The sequence below is a fragment of the Schistocerca cancellata genome, chromosome 4, assembly GCF_023864275.1.
Source record: "Schistocerca cancellata isolate TAMUIC-IGC-003103 chromosome 4, iqSchCanc2.1, whole genome shotgun sequence".
Lineage (NCBI taxonomy): Eukaryota > Metazoa > Arthropoda > Insecta > Orthoptera > Acrididae > Schistocerca > Schistocerca cancellata.
In genome coordinates this window covers 460158045-460177674 of record NC_064629.1, presented here as the reverse complement: position 1 = coordinate 460177674, position 19630 = coordinate 460158045, and the positions used below count along the sequence as shown (strand labels likewise).

The following is a 19630-nucleotide window of genomic DNA, read 5'->3' as shown; positions in this document are numbered from 1 at the left end:
TAAGACATTGGGCCACATCCAGAAGGTTTTATATTTTAGAATAATAATTTTCACTCAAGACTGTGGCAATCAGATGAGGGGAAGGGGTTTTTAACATCAGACATGCAAGTTGATATTGAATTCAGGGTGTATACGACCTGGGAAAACCGAGAGATCTGGGAAAAACCCAGGAATTTTTTCATCCGGTTGAAAACCGGGAAAAACCCAGGAATTGTTTACAATTCTGGTAATTTTTCATTGTTATAGTTTTCAGTTAAATTTTTGTGATTTTTAGAGGTAAGAACCAATACTCTAACAAAGAATAGTACTGTACCCCGCTACTGCAGAATAAAACTGCAGCAACGAAACATGAACGAGAGAAGAAAAAAAAAAAAAAATAGTAAAATAAACTTAAGTTGCAAAGGAAATGCACCGTATACGACAACAAAACACAGTGCTCATACAAGCGTCTGCCAACAGCAAAGTGTGTCAAAGGCTTTAGGAAGACTGTGCAATGCTTCATAACAAAAAATTGCCTCCGAGGAGCGTGACGTGACAACTGTTTAAATTAGATTCCTTTGAGCAGTTGGGGGCAGGCTCTTGTGCATGCGTAGTTGAGTCGCGTATGAGTAGTACCTTCTCCTGCTTCTCGTTACAGAAGTGTGGCTTGGCGCCACTACCTAATATTGCCCCAGTTTCGAAATATAGTAAATCCGGGCCTGATGCACAGAGCAGTCTGAGTTGTGGTGGGGAGGTGGGTCATCTCCACGTAACCTGTGTTTACGTTCAGTGATTTTGTTGTTTCCTCTTCGTGTATTGCTCTCACGCTAAATGATAAAACGAATTTTTTTGACCGGGAGATATCAAATGAATTAAAACACGTTCGCATAATTACGGATGTCTAAAATATGTCATTAGTTTCAGATTTTATTCCACCTTTCTGACAGTCAAGCATTAATCACCTTGCAGAACAATGAAGTTATCTTTGTTGGTTTGCTAAAGAGATTTGGCTTTTATTAATCTTTTCTGCTGAGGCAGTCAGTTTATTTGAAACGAACTGTTTTATTTCACACTGTTGGCTGGTTTCAACTGTTCACTGATTTCAAGTGCACATATGACATTATGCCATAATAAAGAACCAAACATGAGATAATATAATACTGGTACTCCTAGAAAATTTACATCTGAATCTGGACAAACGAATGTGCACTTTAAGCCGAATTATGCATTTTAGTATGGTTCACGAAATTCCGATGCTCTTGAAGTATCCTTTGATGTCTTGTTTCTTTTATGACCTAATGTAAGATCTTTTAATGTTTTACACGTACGAACATATGGCCTTCCTGCGTCATCGCGTGGTGATGACTGTTATCTGGCGCTCTCTTGCAACTGCTGAAACGAACCTATTTCTAACAGGTAGCGGGAAAATATTGCGAATGGTGGTTTGAAAATCGTTACATACATTAAAAGCAAATTTCCTTTTACGCAAGATGAACTATGTGCGAGAATGTACGATGAATTTCGTAAATAACAAAGCGTTTGACTCTCATTTAAAAATCAACTCTTTGAGGATGGCCATTTAGAAGAATTTTGAGCTCAGAAGATCACACATTTATGTCGTTATTAAAAATTTTGCTGGCACATTTGTGTGATGTATCTTAAAGTGTATCACGCGTAGAAAAGATCAACATTATAAGTGGAAGCTTAGCTTCTCTTCCAGCTTATTAATCTTGGAGACCAATATTATATGTGAATGCTATGTATATTAATTTAAACCATTAACATTTCTTATTTGTGCTTTTGCACTACTTAAGAGTGATCTTGCTATTGGCTGACTACATCACATGTCCTATGCTGTCATCAGCTGGCGAGATCACGTGACATGAGTGATGAGTGGCTTACAAAAGTGCGTCGCAATCTCGATTTCAATGCTTCGGAAAGTAACATGCAGTATTTGATGGAATTCAAATTTATACCTTCGTAATACGAAAATATGCAGCATACATATTGCTGCACATCAAAGGTGTTTCTAACCCCCCCCCTCCCCCCCCCCCCCCCCCCCCCCCCCCCCCCTCCGAGTTTCGTTTTCTAAAGTCGTGGGAAATTCTACGTCAGTATATAAAATCATAAACATTCAAAGGATTGATGAGTTTTACAGTGCCAAGGAATAGTATCTACATCTACATCTACATCTACATTTATACTCTGCAAGCCACCCAACGGTGTGTGGCGGAGGGCACTTTACGTGCCACTGTCATTATCTCCCTTTCCTGTTCCAGTCGCGTATGGTTCGCGGGAAGAACGACTGTCTGAAAGCCTCTGTGCGCGCTCTAATCTCTCTAATTTTACATTCGTGATCTCCTCGGGAGGTATAAGTAGGGGGAAGCAATATATTCGATACCTCATCCAGAAACGCACTCTCTCGAAACCTGGCGAGCAAGCTACACCGCGATGCAGAGCGCCTCTCTTGCAGAGTCTGCCACTTGAGTTTGTTAAACATCTCCGTAACGCTATCACGGTTACCAAATAACCCTGTGACGAAACGCGCCGCTCTTCTTTGGATCTTCTCTATCTCCTCCGTCAACCCGATCTGGTACGGATCCCACACTGATGAGCAATACTCAAGTATAGGTCGAACGAGTGTTTTGTAAGCCACCTCCTTTGTTGATGGACTACATTTTCTAAGGACTCTCCCAATGAATCTCAACCTGGTACCCGCCTTACCAACAATTAATTTTATATGATCATTCCACTTCAAATCGTTCCGCACGCATACTCCCAGATATTTTACAGAAGTAACTGCTACCAGTGTTTGTTCCGCTATCATATAATCATACAATAAAGGATCCTTCTTTCTATGTATTCGCAATACATTACATTTGTCTATATTAAGGGTCAGCTGCCACTCCCTGCACCAAGTGCCTATCCGCTGCAGATCTTCCTGCATTTCGCTACAATTTTCTAATGCTGCAACTTCTCTGTATACTACAGCATCATCCGCGAAAAGCCGCATGGAACTTCCGACACTATCTACTAGGTCATTTATATATATTGTGAAAAGCAATGGTCCCATAACACTCCCCTGTGGCACGCCAGAGTTTACTTTAATGTCTGTAGACGTCTCTCCGTTGATAACAACATGCTGTGTTCTGTTTGCTAAAAACTCTTCAATCCAGCCACACAGCTGGTCTGATATTCCGTAGGCTCTTACTTTGTTTATCAGGCGACAGTGCGGAACTGTATCGAACGCCTTCCGGAAGTCAAGAAAAATAGCATCTACCTGGGAGCCCGTATCTAATATTTTCTGGGTCTCATGAACAAATAAAGCAAGTTGGGTTTCACACGATCGCTGTTTCCGGAATCCATGTTGATTCCTACATAGTAGATTCTGAGTTTCCAAAAACGACATGATACTCGAGCAAAAGACATGTTCTAAAATTCTACAACAGATCGACGTCAGAGATATAGGTCTATAGTTTTGCGCATCTGCTCGACGACCCTTCTTGAAGACTGGGACTACCTGTGCTCTTTTCCAATCATTTGGAACCTTCTGTTCCTCTAGAGACTTGCGGTACACGGCTGTTAGAAGGGGGGCAAGTTCTTTCGCGTACTCTGTGTAGAATCGAATTGGTATCCCGTCAGGTCCAGTGGACTTTCCTCTGTTGAGTGATTCCAGTTGCTTTTCTATTCCTTGGACACTTATTTCGATGTCAGCCATTTTTTCGTTGGTGCGAGGATTTAGAGAAGGAACTGCAGTGCGGTCTTCCTCTGTGAAACAGCTTTGGAAAAAGGTGTTTAGTATTTCAGCTTTACGCTTGTCATCCTCTGTTTCAATGCCATCATCATCCCGGAGTGTCTGGACATGATGTTTCGAGCCACTTACTGATTTAACGTAAGACCAGAACTTCCTAGGATTTTCTGTCAAGTCGGTACCTAGTATTTTACTTTCGAATTCACTGAACGCTTCACGCATAGCCCTCCTTACGCTAACTTTGACATCGTTTAGCTTCTGTTTGTGTGAGAAGTTTTGGCTGCGTTTAAACTTGGAGTGAAGCTCTCTTTGCTTTCGCAGTAGTTTCCTAACTTTGTTGTTGTACCACGGTGGGTTTTTCCCGTCCCTCACAGTTTTACTCGGCACGTACCTGTCTAAAACGCATTTTACGATTGCCTTGAACTTTTTCCATAAACACTCAACATTGTCAGTGTCGGAACAGAAATTTTCGTTTTGATCTGTTAGGTAGTCTGAAATCTGCCTTCTATTACTCTTGCTAAACAGATAAACCTTCCTCCCTTTTTTTATATTCCTATTAACTTCCATATTCAGGGATGCTGCAACGGCCTTATGATCACTGATTCCCTGTTCTGCACTTACAGAGTCGAAAAGTTCGGGTCTGTTTGTTATCAGTAGGTCCAAGATGTTATCTCCACGAGTCGGTTCTCTGTTTAATTGCTCGAGGTAATTTTCGGATAGTGCACTCAGTATAATGTCACTCGATGCTCTGTCCCTACCACCCGTCCTAAACATCTGAGTGTCCCAGTCTATATCTGGTAAATTGAAATCTCCACCTAAGACCATAACATGCTGAGAAAATTTATGTGAAATGTATTCCAAATTTTCTCTCAGTTGTTCTGCCACTAATGCTGCTGAGTCGGGGGGTCGGTAAAAGGAGCCAATTATTAACCTAGCTCGGTTGTTGAGTGTAACCTCCACCCATAATAATTCACAGGAACTATCCACTTCTACTTCACTACAGGATAAACTACTACTAACAGCGACGAACACTCCACCACCGGTTGCATGCAATCTATCCTTTCTAAACACCGTCTGTGCCTTTGTAAAAATTTCGGCAGAATTTATCTCTGGCTTCAGCCAGCTTTCTGTACCTATAACGATTTCAGCTTCGGTGCTTTCTATCAGCGCTTGAAGTTCCGGTACTTTACCAACGCAGCTTCGACAGTTTACAATTACAATACCGATTGCTGCTTGGTCCCCGCATGTCCTGACTTTGCCCCGCACCCGTTGAGGCTGTTGCCCTTTCTGCACTTGCCCGAGGCCATCTAACCTAAAAAACCGCCCAGCCCACGCCACACAACCCCTGCTACCCGTTAGCCGCTTGTTGCGTGTAGTGGACTCCTGACCTATCCAGCGGAACCTGAAACCCCACCACCCTATGGCGCAAGTCGAGGAATCTGCAGCCCACACGATCGCAGAACCGTCTCAGCCTCTGATTCAGACCCTCCACTCGGCTCTGTACCAAAGGTCCGCAGTCAGTCCTGTCGACGATGCTGCAGATGGTGACCTCTGCTTTCATCCCGCTAGCGAGACTGGCAGTCTTCACCAAATCAGATAGCTGCCGGAAGCCAGAGAGGATTTCCTCCGATCCATAGCGACACACATCATTGGTGCCGACATGAGCGACCACCTGCAGATGGGTGCACCCTGTACCCTTCATGGCATCCGGAAGGACCCTTTCCACATCTGGAATGACTCCCCCCGGTATGCACACGGAGTGCACTTTGGTTTTCTTCCCCTCCCTTGCTGCCATATCCCTAAGGGGCCCCATTACGCGCCTGACGTTGGAGCTCCCAACTACCAGTAAGCCCACCCTCTGCGACTGCTCAGATCTTGCAGACTGAGGGGCAACCTCTGGAACAGGACAAGCAGCCATGTCAGGCCGAAGATCAGTATCAGCCTGAGACAGAGCCTGAAACCGGTTCGTCAGACAAACTGGAGAGGCCTTCCGTTCAGCCCTCCGGAATGTCACTTAACACGGAAAAAGTGCATTTTTGCCCGGGAGAAAGTGTATTTTTAACCGGGAAATCTGGGAAAAACCCGGGAATTTTTTTTCTTTGTCCACGTAGACACCCTGTGAATTGAACCATCTGCTAAAGCAACTTGTGTACTGCATCCTGTACCTACAGACAACTGTATTTAATGACTATTCTGAAATGATAAAAGTCACTCATTATAAACACAGTTTTTTTAAGTCAGTTTCTTTCATGTTGTTTGTCCAAAGAATGTTTCAATTATTTAATTATGTCATCTGAAATAGTTCAAGACTACTTCCAGTATCCAACTTTTGTGGGTGGTCACCCATAAAGAAATTACTTTGCCATGCACTATTAATAGTGACCATAGAATATCACTCAGCCATCTTGAAACTGCTCAGAACTCATGATTCTTCATAATTAATTCTACAAAGGTATTACCCGTCAATATTCAATCTGTGTCACACCTCTCATATGTCTTTGCATCACTTCCAAAATCTATATTCGTCAGAAACGATCTTTTATCTGCACTTCTGGAGCACAGCCTGACTATCACTCTGTACCAGTAGCCACTAACTCCATTGTCTCAAACCACACACAGTCTAGTTGAGATCTCTGACCATTGGCACAAAACTTTAACATCCAGAAACCTCTAGCACGTCAGTGATATCACAACCACCACACGCTAATATCGGTCTTCACCAAGGGTGTCGATAATTGTACTGTTATAAGGTGTGTGACTCAAATACCTGTTCAACCAGTTAGGCTTTCTGTTAATTTCCTTAATCACATAAGGCAAATAATGGGACGGTTCCTTTAAAAGGATGCAATACATCTTCTTCCCCATTGTTCTCCATTCTGAATTTGTACTCAGGATAATGACCTTTTCATCAGTGGATTTGTAACACTTTGAGTACCACATATATCTGTGCCATGAGCATCAAAGGAAAATTCAAAGGCCATTGTCTTGTGCTGTGGATGTGAGATATTGATTTTTATAGCTTTCAGCTATTTTTCCAAAATATGACTAGAATCTGATTATCATTTGGTGTTTTATGTAAAGTAATATGCAGTTTTCAAATATGGGTTTAAGTTGGTAAATATCTTCTTTTTGTGTTGTAAAGTTATGTAGGTTGGCTGTGCAGCCTCACTGTTCTCTTACATTTGTAGCCTTATCACATCATCGCTCCACCATTCAAGACTCTTTCATGGATATATGCATGACAAGCATAGTGTTCCAAGCCATTGCAATAACCCTTCTTTTCTGTTCTGCAGTTCCTGCCTAATGGTATTCCATGGCCCACTCTTAAGCTTTGCTGCTTTTTTTCTGACAACTTGGTTCTCATCTGGCTCTTATCTTGGCTTATTCTCTTGACCCTTTACATAACATTCTACCTTTCTTAGCTTCTTCACAACATAGTATGTGGGTATATACTTGAGTACAATCGTCATGATATCCATTTCTGGGATGACTGTCTACCAGATGCAAAACCTAAAAGTGACCAGTCCGTTCTAGGAAGGGTCAGCACCCCATGGAGGTAACAAAGATTAAGATGTAACATTATGTTGATGATGTTGTTATATACAGAACATAAAACTGGACAGAAGAAGAAGGGAGAAGGAAATTGGCTGTGTTCTTTTCAAGGAACCATGACATTTTTGTTCTTAACCATTTTTTTTCTTTTTTTAAATGGGGGGGGGGGCAACTCTGAACAAAACTAAGTGAGGATGGCTGGGTGAGTATGTTGTCATTATTCCTCTTGTATGTTAGTTCAGTGTATTCACAAGTGTTGGCCGCTGTGATCAAGCGGTTATAGTCCGGAACTGCGCTGCTGCTGCTGCGGTTGCAGGTTCAAATCCAGCCTCGGGCATGGATGTGTGTGATGTCCTTAGGTTAATTAGGTTTAAGTAGTTCTAAGTCTAGGGGACTGATGACATCAGATGTTAACTTCCATAGTGCTTAGAGCCATTTGAACTATTCACAAGTGACTGCTCATGTAACGTGGTAAGAGAACGGGTATGAGTGTGATGAGAAGTAGTAATTAGAAATAAAATACAAACAAAACACCTCTGAGGGTTTTCCTTCCTTGCATTCCACTTTGTTTATGTTATTTTACCCTATATCATATGCACACTTTATGATCCTATGGGAATATCCTCAGTAAGGCCCTGTTCATACCTTATGTGAAGGCGGGTCAGTCAGTAAAAACTGGAAATGACATTTTATTCATAAATCAATTTGAATAAGATACATATCACCATGGTTTACACACACACACACACACACACACACACACACACACACACACACACACACACAGGTTTGCAAGCACTTGGCAACCCATCATCTAGAAATGCTTTCAAAATCACCTCTGGTCTTCTCAGAATTGCCATGGATAACTGAAAAGTGATTATCATGTAGCCTTCAATTCAGAAGATGGAAAGACACGAGCTGTATGGTGGCAGACAACCAGTGTTTCTTTTTGACAAAATATAGGGACATTATTTTGCTGCATAAAGATATGCCTTATAGAAATGTAAGTGTCAAGTATACAGAGACAGAACACTGTTTTTGTTGAATACATTTCTTTTGGATAGTGTTAAGTAATTAACTCCAGTGACCAGTGCAGGGCATTCCACAGCACCCAAAGAACAACCGAACAACCTTGATCTTCTCTTGTGCTTCCAAACTAGGTGATTTCCAGGCTTACCTGGCAGACTTGCTGTTTAAAATGTATTGATTGAGCTGCTTGTTATCAATGGCCATGGGAGATGGGGAATGAAAATGAGACCGGCGCTCCCATACTGAAGCATGTGCCAAGAATCGCTGCATTTGCAGGCTATCATACAACATAGTGAATGGACTACCATAGGAAAGGTTTAAGATTCTTGCTAGATTTATTCAGTGGTATTCCATTTTAGTGGTGACAGTATTATTGATTGTGATCATCAGTTCTGTATAGCATCTGTAGAACCCATTTGTTTATATGTACTGTGACAGCACTTCAGGATCTATCTTGGCTAGAATAAAAATGTGAATAACTAAATGCATGAAAATAGATAATAAATTGAAACACTAAAAAGTGATTTGTTGTAGAAAAACCCCTTCAAAGTCAGTTGTTTCATTGTACCAGGTGCACAAGTATGAAATGCAGATTGTTTCATCCAAAAAAAACATGTTAAACTCAGAGGAATAATAAATAATACTTTATTCAAATTATGCTCCATCATTTGTTATGCATTTTTCCCATCTTTTGGGCAGTTTGTGAATACCACACCAGTAAAAATTTTCTGCTTTTGCTGCGAACCATTCATCAAGCCATTTTTTCACATATTCGTACAAGCCAAAGTGCTGCTCAGCAAATGCATGACCCATCAATGCAAACAAGTAGTAATCAGGAGTCAAGTCTGGTGAGTAAGCCACATGGGCTAGAAGTTGCCAGCTGTATGTTTCCGGTGTGTCATGAACTGGTTTTGCTGTATGTGAAGGAGCACTGTCATGAAGGAAAATGACTTTGTGTTGCCTCTTTCAGTATTGTGACCTTTTTTCAAGCAGCAAACAGTTCCCATCAGTCATTGTTGTTGGTAACATGTAGTATGAACCATTTCCCTAGGTTTTAACAGCTCATAATAAACTGTACCCCTCTGGTTCCACTAGACACAGAGCATCATCTGTTTGCCAAAGTGATTGATCTTGCGCTCGATGTGATTGGTGGGCCTGGGTCTACCCATGATTTTTTGTGCATGGCATTCTCAAAATAAATCCACAATTCACCCCCTGTAACTGTACAATGCAAAAATGACTTCCTTTTGTACCGAGCAAGCAAAATCTCAGGTGTTTTTGCTCTTTTCCATTTGCCTGTTATTCAACTCATGTGGTATGCACCTACCAGTCTCCTGAATCTTTCCCCTCTTTTTTTTTTTCACCAATTGGAAGCAGCTTTGTGACTAACACCCAATTGCTTGGTGAGTTGTTTTTGTGTTTGCAAATCATCTTCTTTCAGTAATGTTTCCAATTCCACATCTTCATATTTTTTTGGCAGTTTTCCATGTTCCTTCTCTGCAACATCGAAGTCGCCACTTTTGAAATACTGAAACCATTGTTCACACGTATCTTGCGATTGAGCATGTTCACCATAAGCTTCTTGAAGTAATTGGTATGATTCAGCAGCAGTTTTCTTCAAGAGAAAACAAAAAATTAATGCTGTCTGTGAATGCTCTTTGTTCGGTATAGATTTCGACATATTGAACTCAATAACAGAACACTATGCACACATGTTTCCAATTTATCACTGTACGTCTGACGGTTGTTGATGACACAACAAAATGGTCCTGTGCCAAATTTAACTGCAGTGGTGCGACATCTGTTGTCTGAAATACACATTTCATACTTGTACGCCTGGTAGACCAACTCATTTTTTGTAGTCAATTTTTCCCAATAACACATAGTGGCAACATTTGTCAAGTGTATGTGTATATGCATTTCATGTTTCGTATCTTCACCATTTGACCCCACTCATCTCACAAAGTACTTCACCACTTTAGTTATACAGCCTGAGTTATTCTTATTCTTTATTGACTTGCCCTACTTCTTTACCTTTTTCCATTTCTTACTCTAGTTCAAGGGAAAAAAAATTATACAAGTAGATCCACAAAGCTCCAAATCCTGTGTAGTCTTTGCTTGATCCAGCTATCCTTTCCACAGTTTTCAATTCTATACCAAAAGGAGATAACTAGAATGAAATTCTGAATTTTTGATGGCTGCTGAAAATAACAACAGTAACTGTCACTTGTGTGATAGTGAGATGGTGTGTACTGCAGTAACCAGTTACCTTGTCTCTCTCGCCTGAATGGAGTTAGTAGTGCAAACTTCTGTTACAGTGAACAAAGAATGCTCTCTACCTGCAAATACCCAGCCACAGCCGAAGACATATTAATGCTTAGACTCAATGACATCTGCTTATGTAGTGCAATCTCTTATGGAACTGGTGAAAGTGTCAGAACAGCATACATTACTTGATATTCTACAATCATATGTATCATAAAATTTACATTTTTTTTTGTCTATTACAATTATTTGATTTTTGAGCCATACCCGTATTAACGTTTAGAATATTTCAAAAGGTCCATGATTTTTTGTATCTTTTTATGACTCTACAAGAAGTAATCATAGTTGTACAAAATGGCTCTAACAGTTACCTCACTGCTTAAGTGTCATAATGGAGGACAGGAAAGTGCATTTTCCCGTATGCTGTCATTCAAGGTAGCATCATGAGTGATTCACAGGAGAGCATGATATTGATACTCCCCAAAGCTAACAATAATATAAGTAAATAGATTCTAAAGCAAGACAGCGAAATCACTGTCACAAAATTCATTACTCTGTTAAATTCTTCATTTGTGTGGCAATATTGTCCGCAGTTGCTTTACAATTCCTGAGGTATTTTCATTCCATCATCACAACTACAACTGGTGGGGAAAAAAAACATTCATTTTCTTGTAGCTGTAATGATGCCATCGTCAGTTATGATTACAGAGGGCATGTGGATCACTGAGACTGGACAGTTGATCAGTGGAAACATTTCCCCTGGTCGGATGAAACACATTTCTTTTTACATCAGATAGATGGTTTGTGTCTGGACACACCATCATCCAGATGGATGGCTGCTAAAAACATGCACTACACCACAGATCCAGCAGGATAATTGTTCCTCTCACTAGGTGAGAATCACACCACAGTGTTCTGAGGAGAATGCTAGGGAACTCACATTGATGTCTTGGCCACCAGATTTGTGTCATCTGAACCTGGTGGTACATATCCGGGGCTATTGGGCCCCAGCTCTGCACTCAGACACCACAAGCCCCTAATTTATGGGTATTGCATGACCTGTGCAAAGACATCTGGTGCTGCTTACCTCTGGAATCCTACTAAGAACTTCTTGAATCAGTGCCATGCAGAATTACAGCTGTATTGCATTCCATAGGTGGACCAACATGCTTTTAATCAGGTGGTCATAATGTTTTGGCTCATCAGTGTTTATAAAATTTTTGTATTACATCATCAGTTAACAGAAATATGCTTTTGGCAGTTGAAGTTTTTTATAAACTCAAATAAAAAAATAACAGGTGCATGTATTACCACTAGGAAATTGTTACCCACACAGAATTATTGATATTTTTTTAATTGCCAGCTCCTGCTTCCCCCTCCCTTCTACCCTCGTATTCCACCCCCTGCCATTCCCAATACATTATATTTCAAACTCTTCAGTATTGCTAACTGTGAAAAGTCATATTTATACATTGCAGATTCTTTAGTACCACTAACTATGAAAAGTCATTTTTGGCTAAATTATGTTCCTTTTCTGCTTTAAATGCATGAACCCCACCCCTAAAAGAAGCCATACAAGAAGAGCTCATTCTACTGTATGAGGATAACACATGTTGCAGTTCTGTATCTCAACACTAGTGTTCTACAATGCAAACAACTGTGCTTTTAAAGACCAAAGGTCAGCTTCAAATTATCGTACTTTGTTTTTTGGTGGTTGCTTGTTTTGATGAAGAATTAATTCATGCCCAGGCTTGATGCCAAAACAGCTCAACAAAGTGCACATAGGCACTCCAAGTCAATGCTGCCTTCTCCAGGTCACCACTTGTGCCCAAACTTTTTGCTGACGTCCTCACTATTCCTACCTTGTCCTCTTTTGTGAAATCCTTATATGAAGGTCCACTGCCTTCTACCACTTGATCAACCCTTCATTTGAAGTAATGCTGATGACATGGTACTATGTCCCTACAGTTTCCTGAAAGTAAGGATATTTATCTCAACTCTGTTTACGACTGATCAACAATACTTTCTTCTTTCCACAATTCTAGTTTCAGATATCACAGCTGGAGTCTGCTGTATATTTCCTAATACTTCTCCTGCTCCTGCTACCACCCTGGGCTCCTCTCCAGTGAACCCATACAGCAGATGTAATGTAAAATTCTCACAGTGTCTCCTTTCACCTGGCCTTTCTACCAACTGCCAGTGCCTACCCAACCTCCTCCCTTATACCTTCCTTAATATATTACTGCAAAGTATGTTGGTTGAGTAAAGCAACATACCTGTAATGATTCTTCAATTTAAAACCCACTAATGCTGAACTTATATAAAAATTAGAGTATCTGGAATGGATTACAGACCTTGCATTTAAAGTGGACTTGATCGCACAATGCCCACAGTAAGATATTGCTAGGTCGGAAACAACTTATTTCTGACCTGATGGGGAGGTATTAAAAAATAAAATGACATTGTAGAAGGGACAAATTCTGACAAACATATTCCAGTTCTCTAAGCTGACTGGTGTTAAAGAAAATATGAGGTTTGAAATGTTCATTGTGGCCCCGAAAGAATTACAAGGATACTTTTCTAAACATTTTGAGGACACTACCAATCTTACATCTGTTTGCGAGCTGTGTTTGAGACACTTTGCCATTTCAGCTGAAAATGCCCCCTTGCGTGTGAAATCTAACTAATTGATGTGCAGTGTTATTCCTGTTTTAAAGACAAATCCTTTCATGTTAAAACTGTCCATGATGTGTACATTGTTTTCCTCAAGTTGTCTCCATAATGAGGTTGCAAAAGTGCTACAATATTTTAATCAACATATGTGTGTGAAAGACCTTTTTTATTAAAGAACTAAATAAGTCACTATTACATGGCAACCAGAGTCTGAAAAATCTGTCCCTGGATCTGCCCATACGCTGACTGTACCAGATAAATATTAGATTATGTCTACAGCATGCCAAAAATAAATACTGAAAATTTATTTTGTTTGTGATCTATGTTGCTGAGAAAAGTGAAATTCGAAACCCAGTCATAGGCAGTGGAGCTGCATTGCCATTTAAAATTGGCACATTCACTGTTACCCCCTCTTACAGTTCCTCGTGCTTACACATTGTACTGTGACAGTGGAGGGAAATGAGCAGCCAGGATGGGTACTGTGGCACTCGTGTGATGGCACAGCTCGCAAGCTAAATTCCCGGCCACTCCTGAAATAGAGTGATATCATTAAGTGATGAATAACCTAGATTTGCAGAGCAGGAAGGAGACACAATACAAACAAATTTGTTGTTTATTTTCAGGTGTGTTTATGTTGTAAATATAAAGTTTTTCTTCTCTGTTAATAAAAATATGTTTTTGTGTGTTATACCATTTTTAATGAATGCTGTCTTTATCAACGTGTTTGCAGTGAAACCAATCCATTTTAATCAATAAGGTTGAGAGCTGTTAATGGTTAAGTAATGACAAATGCGTTAGGCCCAAATTATAGTGCTCAGTTGTAAATGATACATTGCCTTGATAATTTGTGGGCTTCTAAATACATTATTAGAGTTAATTTGATGATTAAAAATGAATATTAAAAAAATTATTTGTGTTCACTGACATTCTAATTGGGCCTTTTCTCTCTTAGGTCTTCTTCACACGCAATGGCAAAACAATTGGCATTAGGCAAGTCAGAATTCCTAAAGGAGGATTTTTCCCTACAGTTGGTATGCTGAGTGTTGACGAGAAGGTACGAGTTGACCTAAGGCCTCTAACTGGCTGATTTTGGTGCCTACTAATTGAGAAATGTAATTCTGGAATAAATAAAAATGTTACTGGCTGCAGAATTTATTAAGAACTCAATGAACGATCATGTGTTTATATTTGCAGTTATAGTATGAAATACTCTTTCCAGTGTGGCTGAATGCCATTGTGTTATAAGACGGGCTAATTGTATATGTATTTTCCTGCCTTTACATATATTTTATAACTATCTTCCAGATGGAGACAAATAAATACATTTTACTAAAACACTTCAATTATAATTTTGTTTCCTTTTTCACTTTCTGTTGTGATCTCTGTGTTAAGCTAGTTGCAAAGCACAGAATCTTAATAGCAAACCACTGCACACTCTCCAGTATCTAGTGTAACTGAAAAACAGAACATTTCTACACAAGATTCACTGCAAGGTTTGTTGACAGTATTTAAGTCCTATAATCTGATTTTTCACATGAAAAACTCTTCAGGTGAGTATCTACAGGAACCATATTTGTCAGACTAGTTGACCATGTGTGGCAGTCCAACTAATCTCAAGACATTTAGTGTCACTTGGACATGTCCACTGTACATGAGCGTGTTGGCCACATACGACCATACACAGCCAACTGATGGAGTGATCATAGTGAAATGGGATTGGTCAGATGTAATTGGTGCAAGCAAACACCAGTTCCTGCTTGCATCTGGGTGTGTTTTGTACTTAATTACCAACTATAGATGTAGAGAAGCTTGTAAGTTGCATGAATGAGAACCAGCCACTGTGGAATATGAAACACGAGGTGTTACCAATGGCATTCTCGACTTACTGTCAGTTGGACCAGCAACCAGTGCACTTTAGGAATAAAGTACATTTCCGTTTATAGTTACAGTTTATTTTCCCTACTGGCTACTGGTTTATGTACACAGTATCATCCTCAGGCCATCCTGTGACACACAGTCGTCATGCTTGCTTCCCAAATAGGTGTGTCAAAAAGTCAATATTTGTCAGACCTTGGGAAGCAGGTGTGACTACTGTGTGCCAGTGATTGGCCTGAGGATAGCACTGTTTACCAAAGCTGGAAGCAAATAGGCAAAATAAACAGCAATTATAGACTAAAACATGTACTATATCTTATTGAGGAACCTACAATTGAAAGATGCAGAGGACACGAGTATGGACAGTAAGTGGAAATAATAATAAAAATAAACATAAAAATAAAAAAATTAATTAAAAAACCTAAAATATTGTGGTCAGATTTATTGAATACATGACACATCTTAACTAAAACTATTACAGGTACATGTGGGGGGTATTCTGTAAAGCCACTCAAACTGCTTTCGTTTATGCCCTTTCCTTGAGGAAAAGAACATCATAAATTGATCTCAGATAGAATACACTCTACTGACACCACAAGTCTCACTATACGAAGTGTATCTTGATGTGGATTGTGTTAGCTATCAATTGAATGCAGCTGTTGGTCCTCCCCTCCTCTACCCCCCGTTTTTTCCCCCAATTATGATATAGTGTAACAAACCTATTTTTGACTATAATGTAACATTACTTGGCTTTCCAATTTTAGTACTTTCTTGAATCAATTTCCATTTACTAGTCACTGTCTCAAACTCACATTCATCACTTATCAAGCTTTAGAAAGACTCTTGTTCAAAGTAGTTTGCACTGGTCCACATTCTTACACTGAGAATGATCTCGTCAGGTAAGTGTTAAGCATGTGGCCTCCTCCTTGGAAGAGCTCAGCAGTGCTCAACATCTTGCAACAAACCAAGATTTAGGCTATTAGACAATATGAATTGTTTGACACCACTTTCACTTCTAGAGTGTTGGATGCCAATACATGATTTTTTATGGAATTTTTCGATACCCTGAAGCATTTTCAGGTTCTTTATAAATTATGAGAATGTTTTTGCGAGTTACACTTTAAACATGTAATCCCAGACAGATAGTCATTATATCAATTTAACTTTAAAAATAAACAGGAACATAATTCTGAAAAGAGTTAGTGTCTGTAAATAATCTAATTTGCCTTCATTTAAGTCACTTGGGTAATAAATACTATATGTACTTACAGGAACTCCAAATTTCATTTTCACCAGAGCAATTTATTATTTGTTAGGTATATAGCCAACTTTCTATTACAGAAACATAGTTAAATTTGCTTAATTGAATTTGGACTAATGGATCTATGCAGATATTTGTAAAAACGATGATGATACATCATTCCATATTAATGTAAAATTGTAAGTACCAGGCGTCCTCATATTTTGTAATACAAGAGCTCTCTAATATGTGTTAAACTCTATTCTTGACTTAAGTTTCATACCTTTTAATGTAAACTACAATGTTCATTGTCCTCAGGCCGCCTTCTGAAGAAGACAGATTTAAATCTGTCGAAACCTAGGTAAAGATTTCTTTATCCATTGCAACTGGTCGGTTGTTTTTAGTCTTATTACGTGGAACCGTTGCTGTTGCGCAGCTATGTTTAAAATACTTAATTGAATTTGATACCAAACTTAGTATTACATGTTATAAACAAACTTTTTCTTGTGTCATACTCTGGAGACTTCGATTTTTAATTCATGGTTATTTCACATAACTTATTATTATTTTAGAATTTAGATTTTTTTTATTTGTAAGAAGATAAAATTGTATCAGAGTTTCCACTGTTAATAAAACTACGTGTTGTTACTACAGTTGACATGACAGTAGAAGTTTCCGGAATATTCTATTGACAAAAGTAATGTGTGCCAGAAGTTGATGCCTGTTTTGACTGCATACAGTTCAGATCATAGTTTGCATGTCTCTGCAAGCAGTTCATAAAAATTCTTTGCACTAGTGTTCTCACTATGTTGCATGCATGTCATGGTGTGAATTTTAAGTGTTGTTTAACGGAAAAATGTGACGTCTTTTTAAACGTGGCTTTTTGTTGTGACATTACCTCATTTTTCAATTTAACATGAAACTATGCAACAAGCCACTGATATGTGAAGCAAGTGAATCAAAGGATGAATACACGTCAAAATGTGGTGTCCTTTTTTTTTTGTTGCAAAGACCCATCATATGGCACAGCAAAAGGGCAACTTTTTGATGATCCCTGAGCAGACGAATGTATCGTCTGCCTAATTAGTAGGTGATTTGATCCACTTCTCTTACCCCTGCATATTGGATGCACTAAATTAGCTATTAGTCTTCTGGAAGATTGTATAAGAAGTTATAACATTTTTCATTTCACACCCTTCAGCAAAGGGTTAACTTTCATTCTTATGGTATATGGGAAGATAGTGGTTTCAAGTGTTTGGCTCGTCTGGGATTTTTTATGTCTGATTGATATCACCTTTTGGGTTTCTTAAAAAGGCTAAAATGCAACAAGACATCAGTCTCTCTCTTTGCTATATTTCCCTGTGTGTACAGCTGGAAACATGTATGGTGCCACTGAAGCTATGCAGTTTGAGCACCAAGCTGTTGAACACCTGTTCATTTCTTCAGAAAATGGTGCTCACTGTTTCAGTTGTCTGTTAGTGATGCATGGAAAGTATATGGTTTCAGCCTCACCAACTGATGCAACAGCCAAAAGTCTCCACAGTAATGGCATGACTAAAGAATTTTAATACACTATTACACATTGATGATATTATTCGTGACAGGGTAACGTTTATTATTTGTATATTTTAAACCTGTTGTCTAATTATGTGATAAAGTAGAAGTGGCATAGCTTAAGAAATGTTTCTCGAAGAGAATACAACAAATTTATACAAAGGAGGAGTGGAGACAAAGTGCCTCTAAAGGACATTTCATCATGGCCACATTTCCAAACTACGCTGTTTCTGAAGGACACTATTTAACACAGAAGATTCCATGGGAACATTTCACCTTCCAGGATAACAATATCACATATGCTGATTTTGAACTAGAAAACAATTTTGCATCTCATATGTCACAAGAAAGTGAACTTGCATCTGGCCCACGATACGCATCTTCAACAAGCATTTTGTTATTGCTAGTTGAAGATAGTCTGCTTGTACAAGGGCAGTTCAATAAGTAATGCAACACATTTTTTTTCTCGGCCAATTTTGGTTGAAAAAACCGGAAATTTCTTGTGGAATATTTTCAAACATTCCCGCTTCGTCTCTTATAGTTTCATTGACTTCCGACAGGTGGCAGCGCTGCACGGAGCTGTTAAAATGGCGTCTGTAACGGATGTGCGTTGCAAACAACGGGCAGTGATCGAGTTTCTTTTGGCGGAAAACCAGCGCATCTCAGATATTCATAGGTGCTTGCAGAATGTCTACGGTGATCTGGCAGTGGACAAAAGCACGGTGAGTCGTTGGGCAAAGCGTGTGTCATCATCGCCGCAAGGTCAAGCAAGACTGTCTGATCTCCCGCGTGCGGGCCAGCCGTGCACAGCTGTGACTCCTGCAATGGCGGAGCGTGCGAACACACTCGTTCGAGATGATCGACGGATTACCATCAAACAACTCAGTGCTCAACTTGACATCTCTGTTGGTAGTGCTGTCACAATTGTTCACCAGTTGGGATATTCAAAGGTCTGTTCCCGCTGGGTCCCTTGATGTCTAACCGAACACCATAAAGAGCAAAGGAGAACCATCTGTGCGGAATTGCTTGCTCATCATGTGGCTGAGGGTGACAATTTCTTGTCAAAGATTGTTACAGGCGGTGAAACATGTTTGGCCCAATGAAGGACGCAATTCGTGGGAGGCACTACGCGGATGATGAAGAAGTTATTGAGGAAGGCTCCGACATCGACCAGTGGAATGGTACCGTGCAGGCATACAGGCCCTCATTTCAAGGTGGCGTAAGGCCGTAGCATTGAATGGAGATTACGTTGAAAAATAGTGTTGTGTAGCTAAAAGATTGGCGAATAACCTGGTGTATTTCAATGCTGAATAAAACAACCCCTGTTTCAGAAAAAAAATGTGTTGCATTACTTATTGAACTGCCCTCGTAGTTCACAGCCAATCCATTGTCCTCAGTGATCAACCTCTATGATGAATAATATGGAATCTACACCGAACCCATCAAGAGGAAGTGTCCACAATGAACACATACCACTCCCACATACGTGGTGACCCATTTCTTGTAACACAGAAGAAGAAACTCAGTTTTTTTGCCAGCAATGCTGCTTTGAAGTGAGACAGTGATTACATTTTTTAATGAGCCTGCTACTCTTTTTAAAGAACATATCTATCCACAGGAAACTTGTAGTTCATCACAAACTGCATGTTCTTCTTGATGAAGAACTATGTGCTGTGCCTGCCACTGTCCTTCCCTACAGTGTATTTCCTCAA

At 39.7% G+C, this 19630-nt stretch overlaps 1 protein-coding gene and 1 pseudogene across 4 annotated transcripts in view; both read left to right on the top strand.

The window, feature by feature from the left end:
- LOC126184617 (SPRY domain-containing protein 3-like) overlaps positions 1-14584 on the top strand; it is a 164961-nt gene extending 150377 nt beyond the window's left edge. For all 4 annotated transcript variants that reach the window (XM_049927075.1, XM_049927074.1, XM_049927073.1 and 1 more), the window contains exon 7: positions 14202-14584. In XM_049927075.1, the coding sequence (XP_049783032.1) occupies positions 14202-14336 (135 nt within the window). In that variant the 3' untranslated portion in view covers positions 14337-14584. The remainder of the gene's footprint in view (positions 1-14201) is intronic.
- Positions 14585-14840: 256 nt separating this feature from the next.
- The window catches only part of LOC126184258 (high mobility group nucleosome-binding domain-containing protein 5-like), a 45534-nt pseudogene continuing 40744 nt past the window's right edge, over positions 14841-19630 (top strand).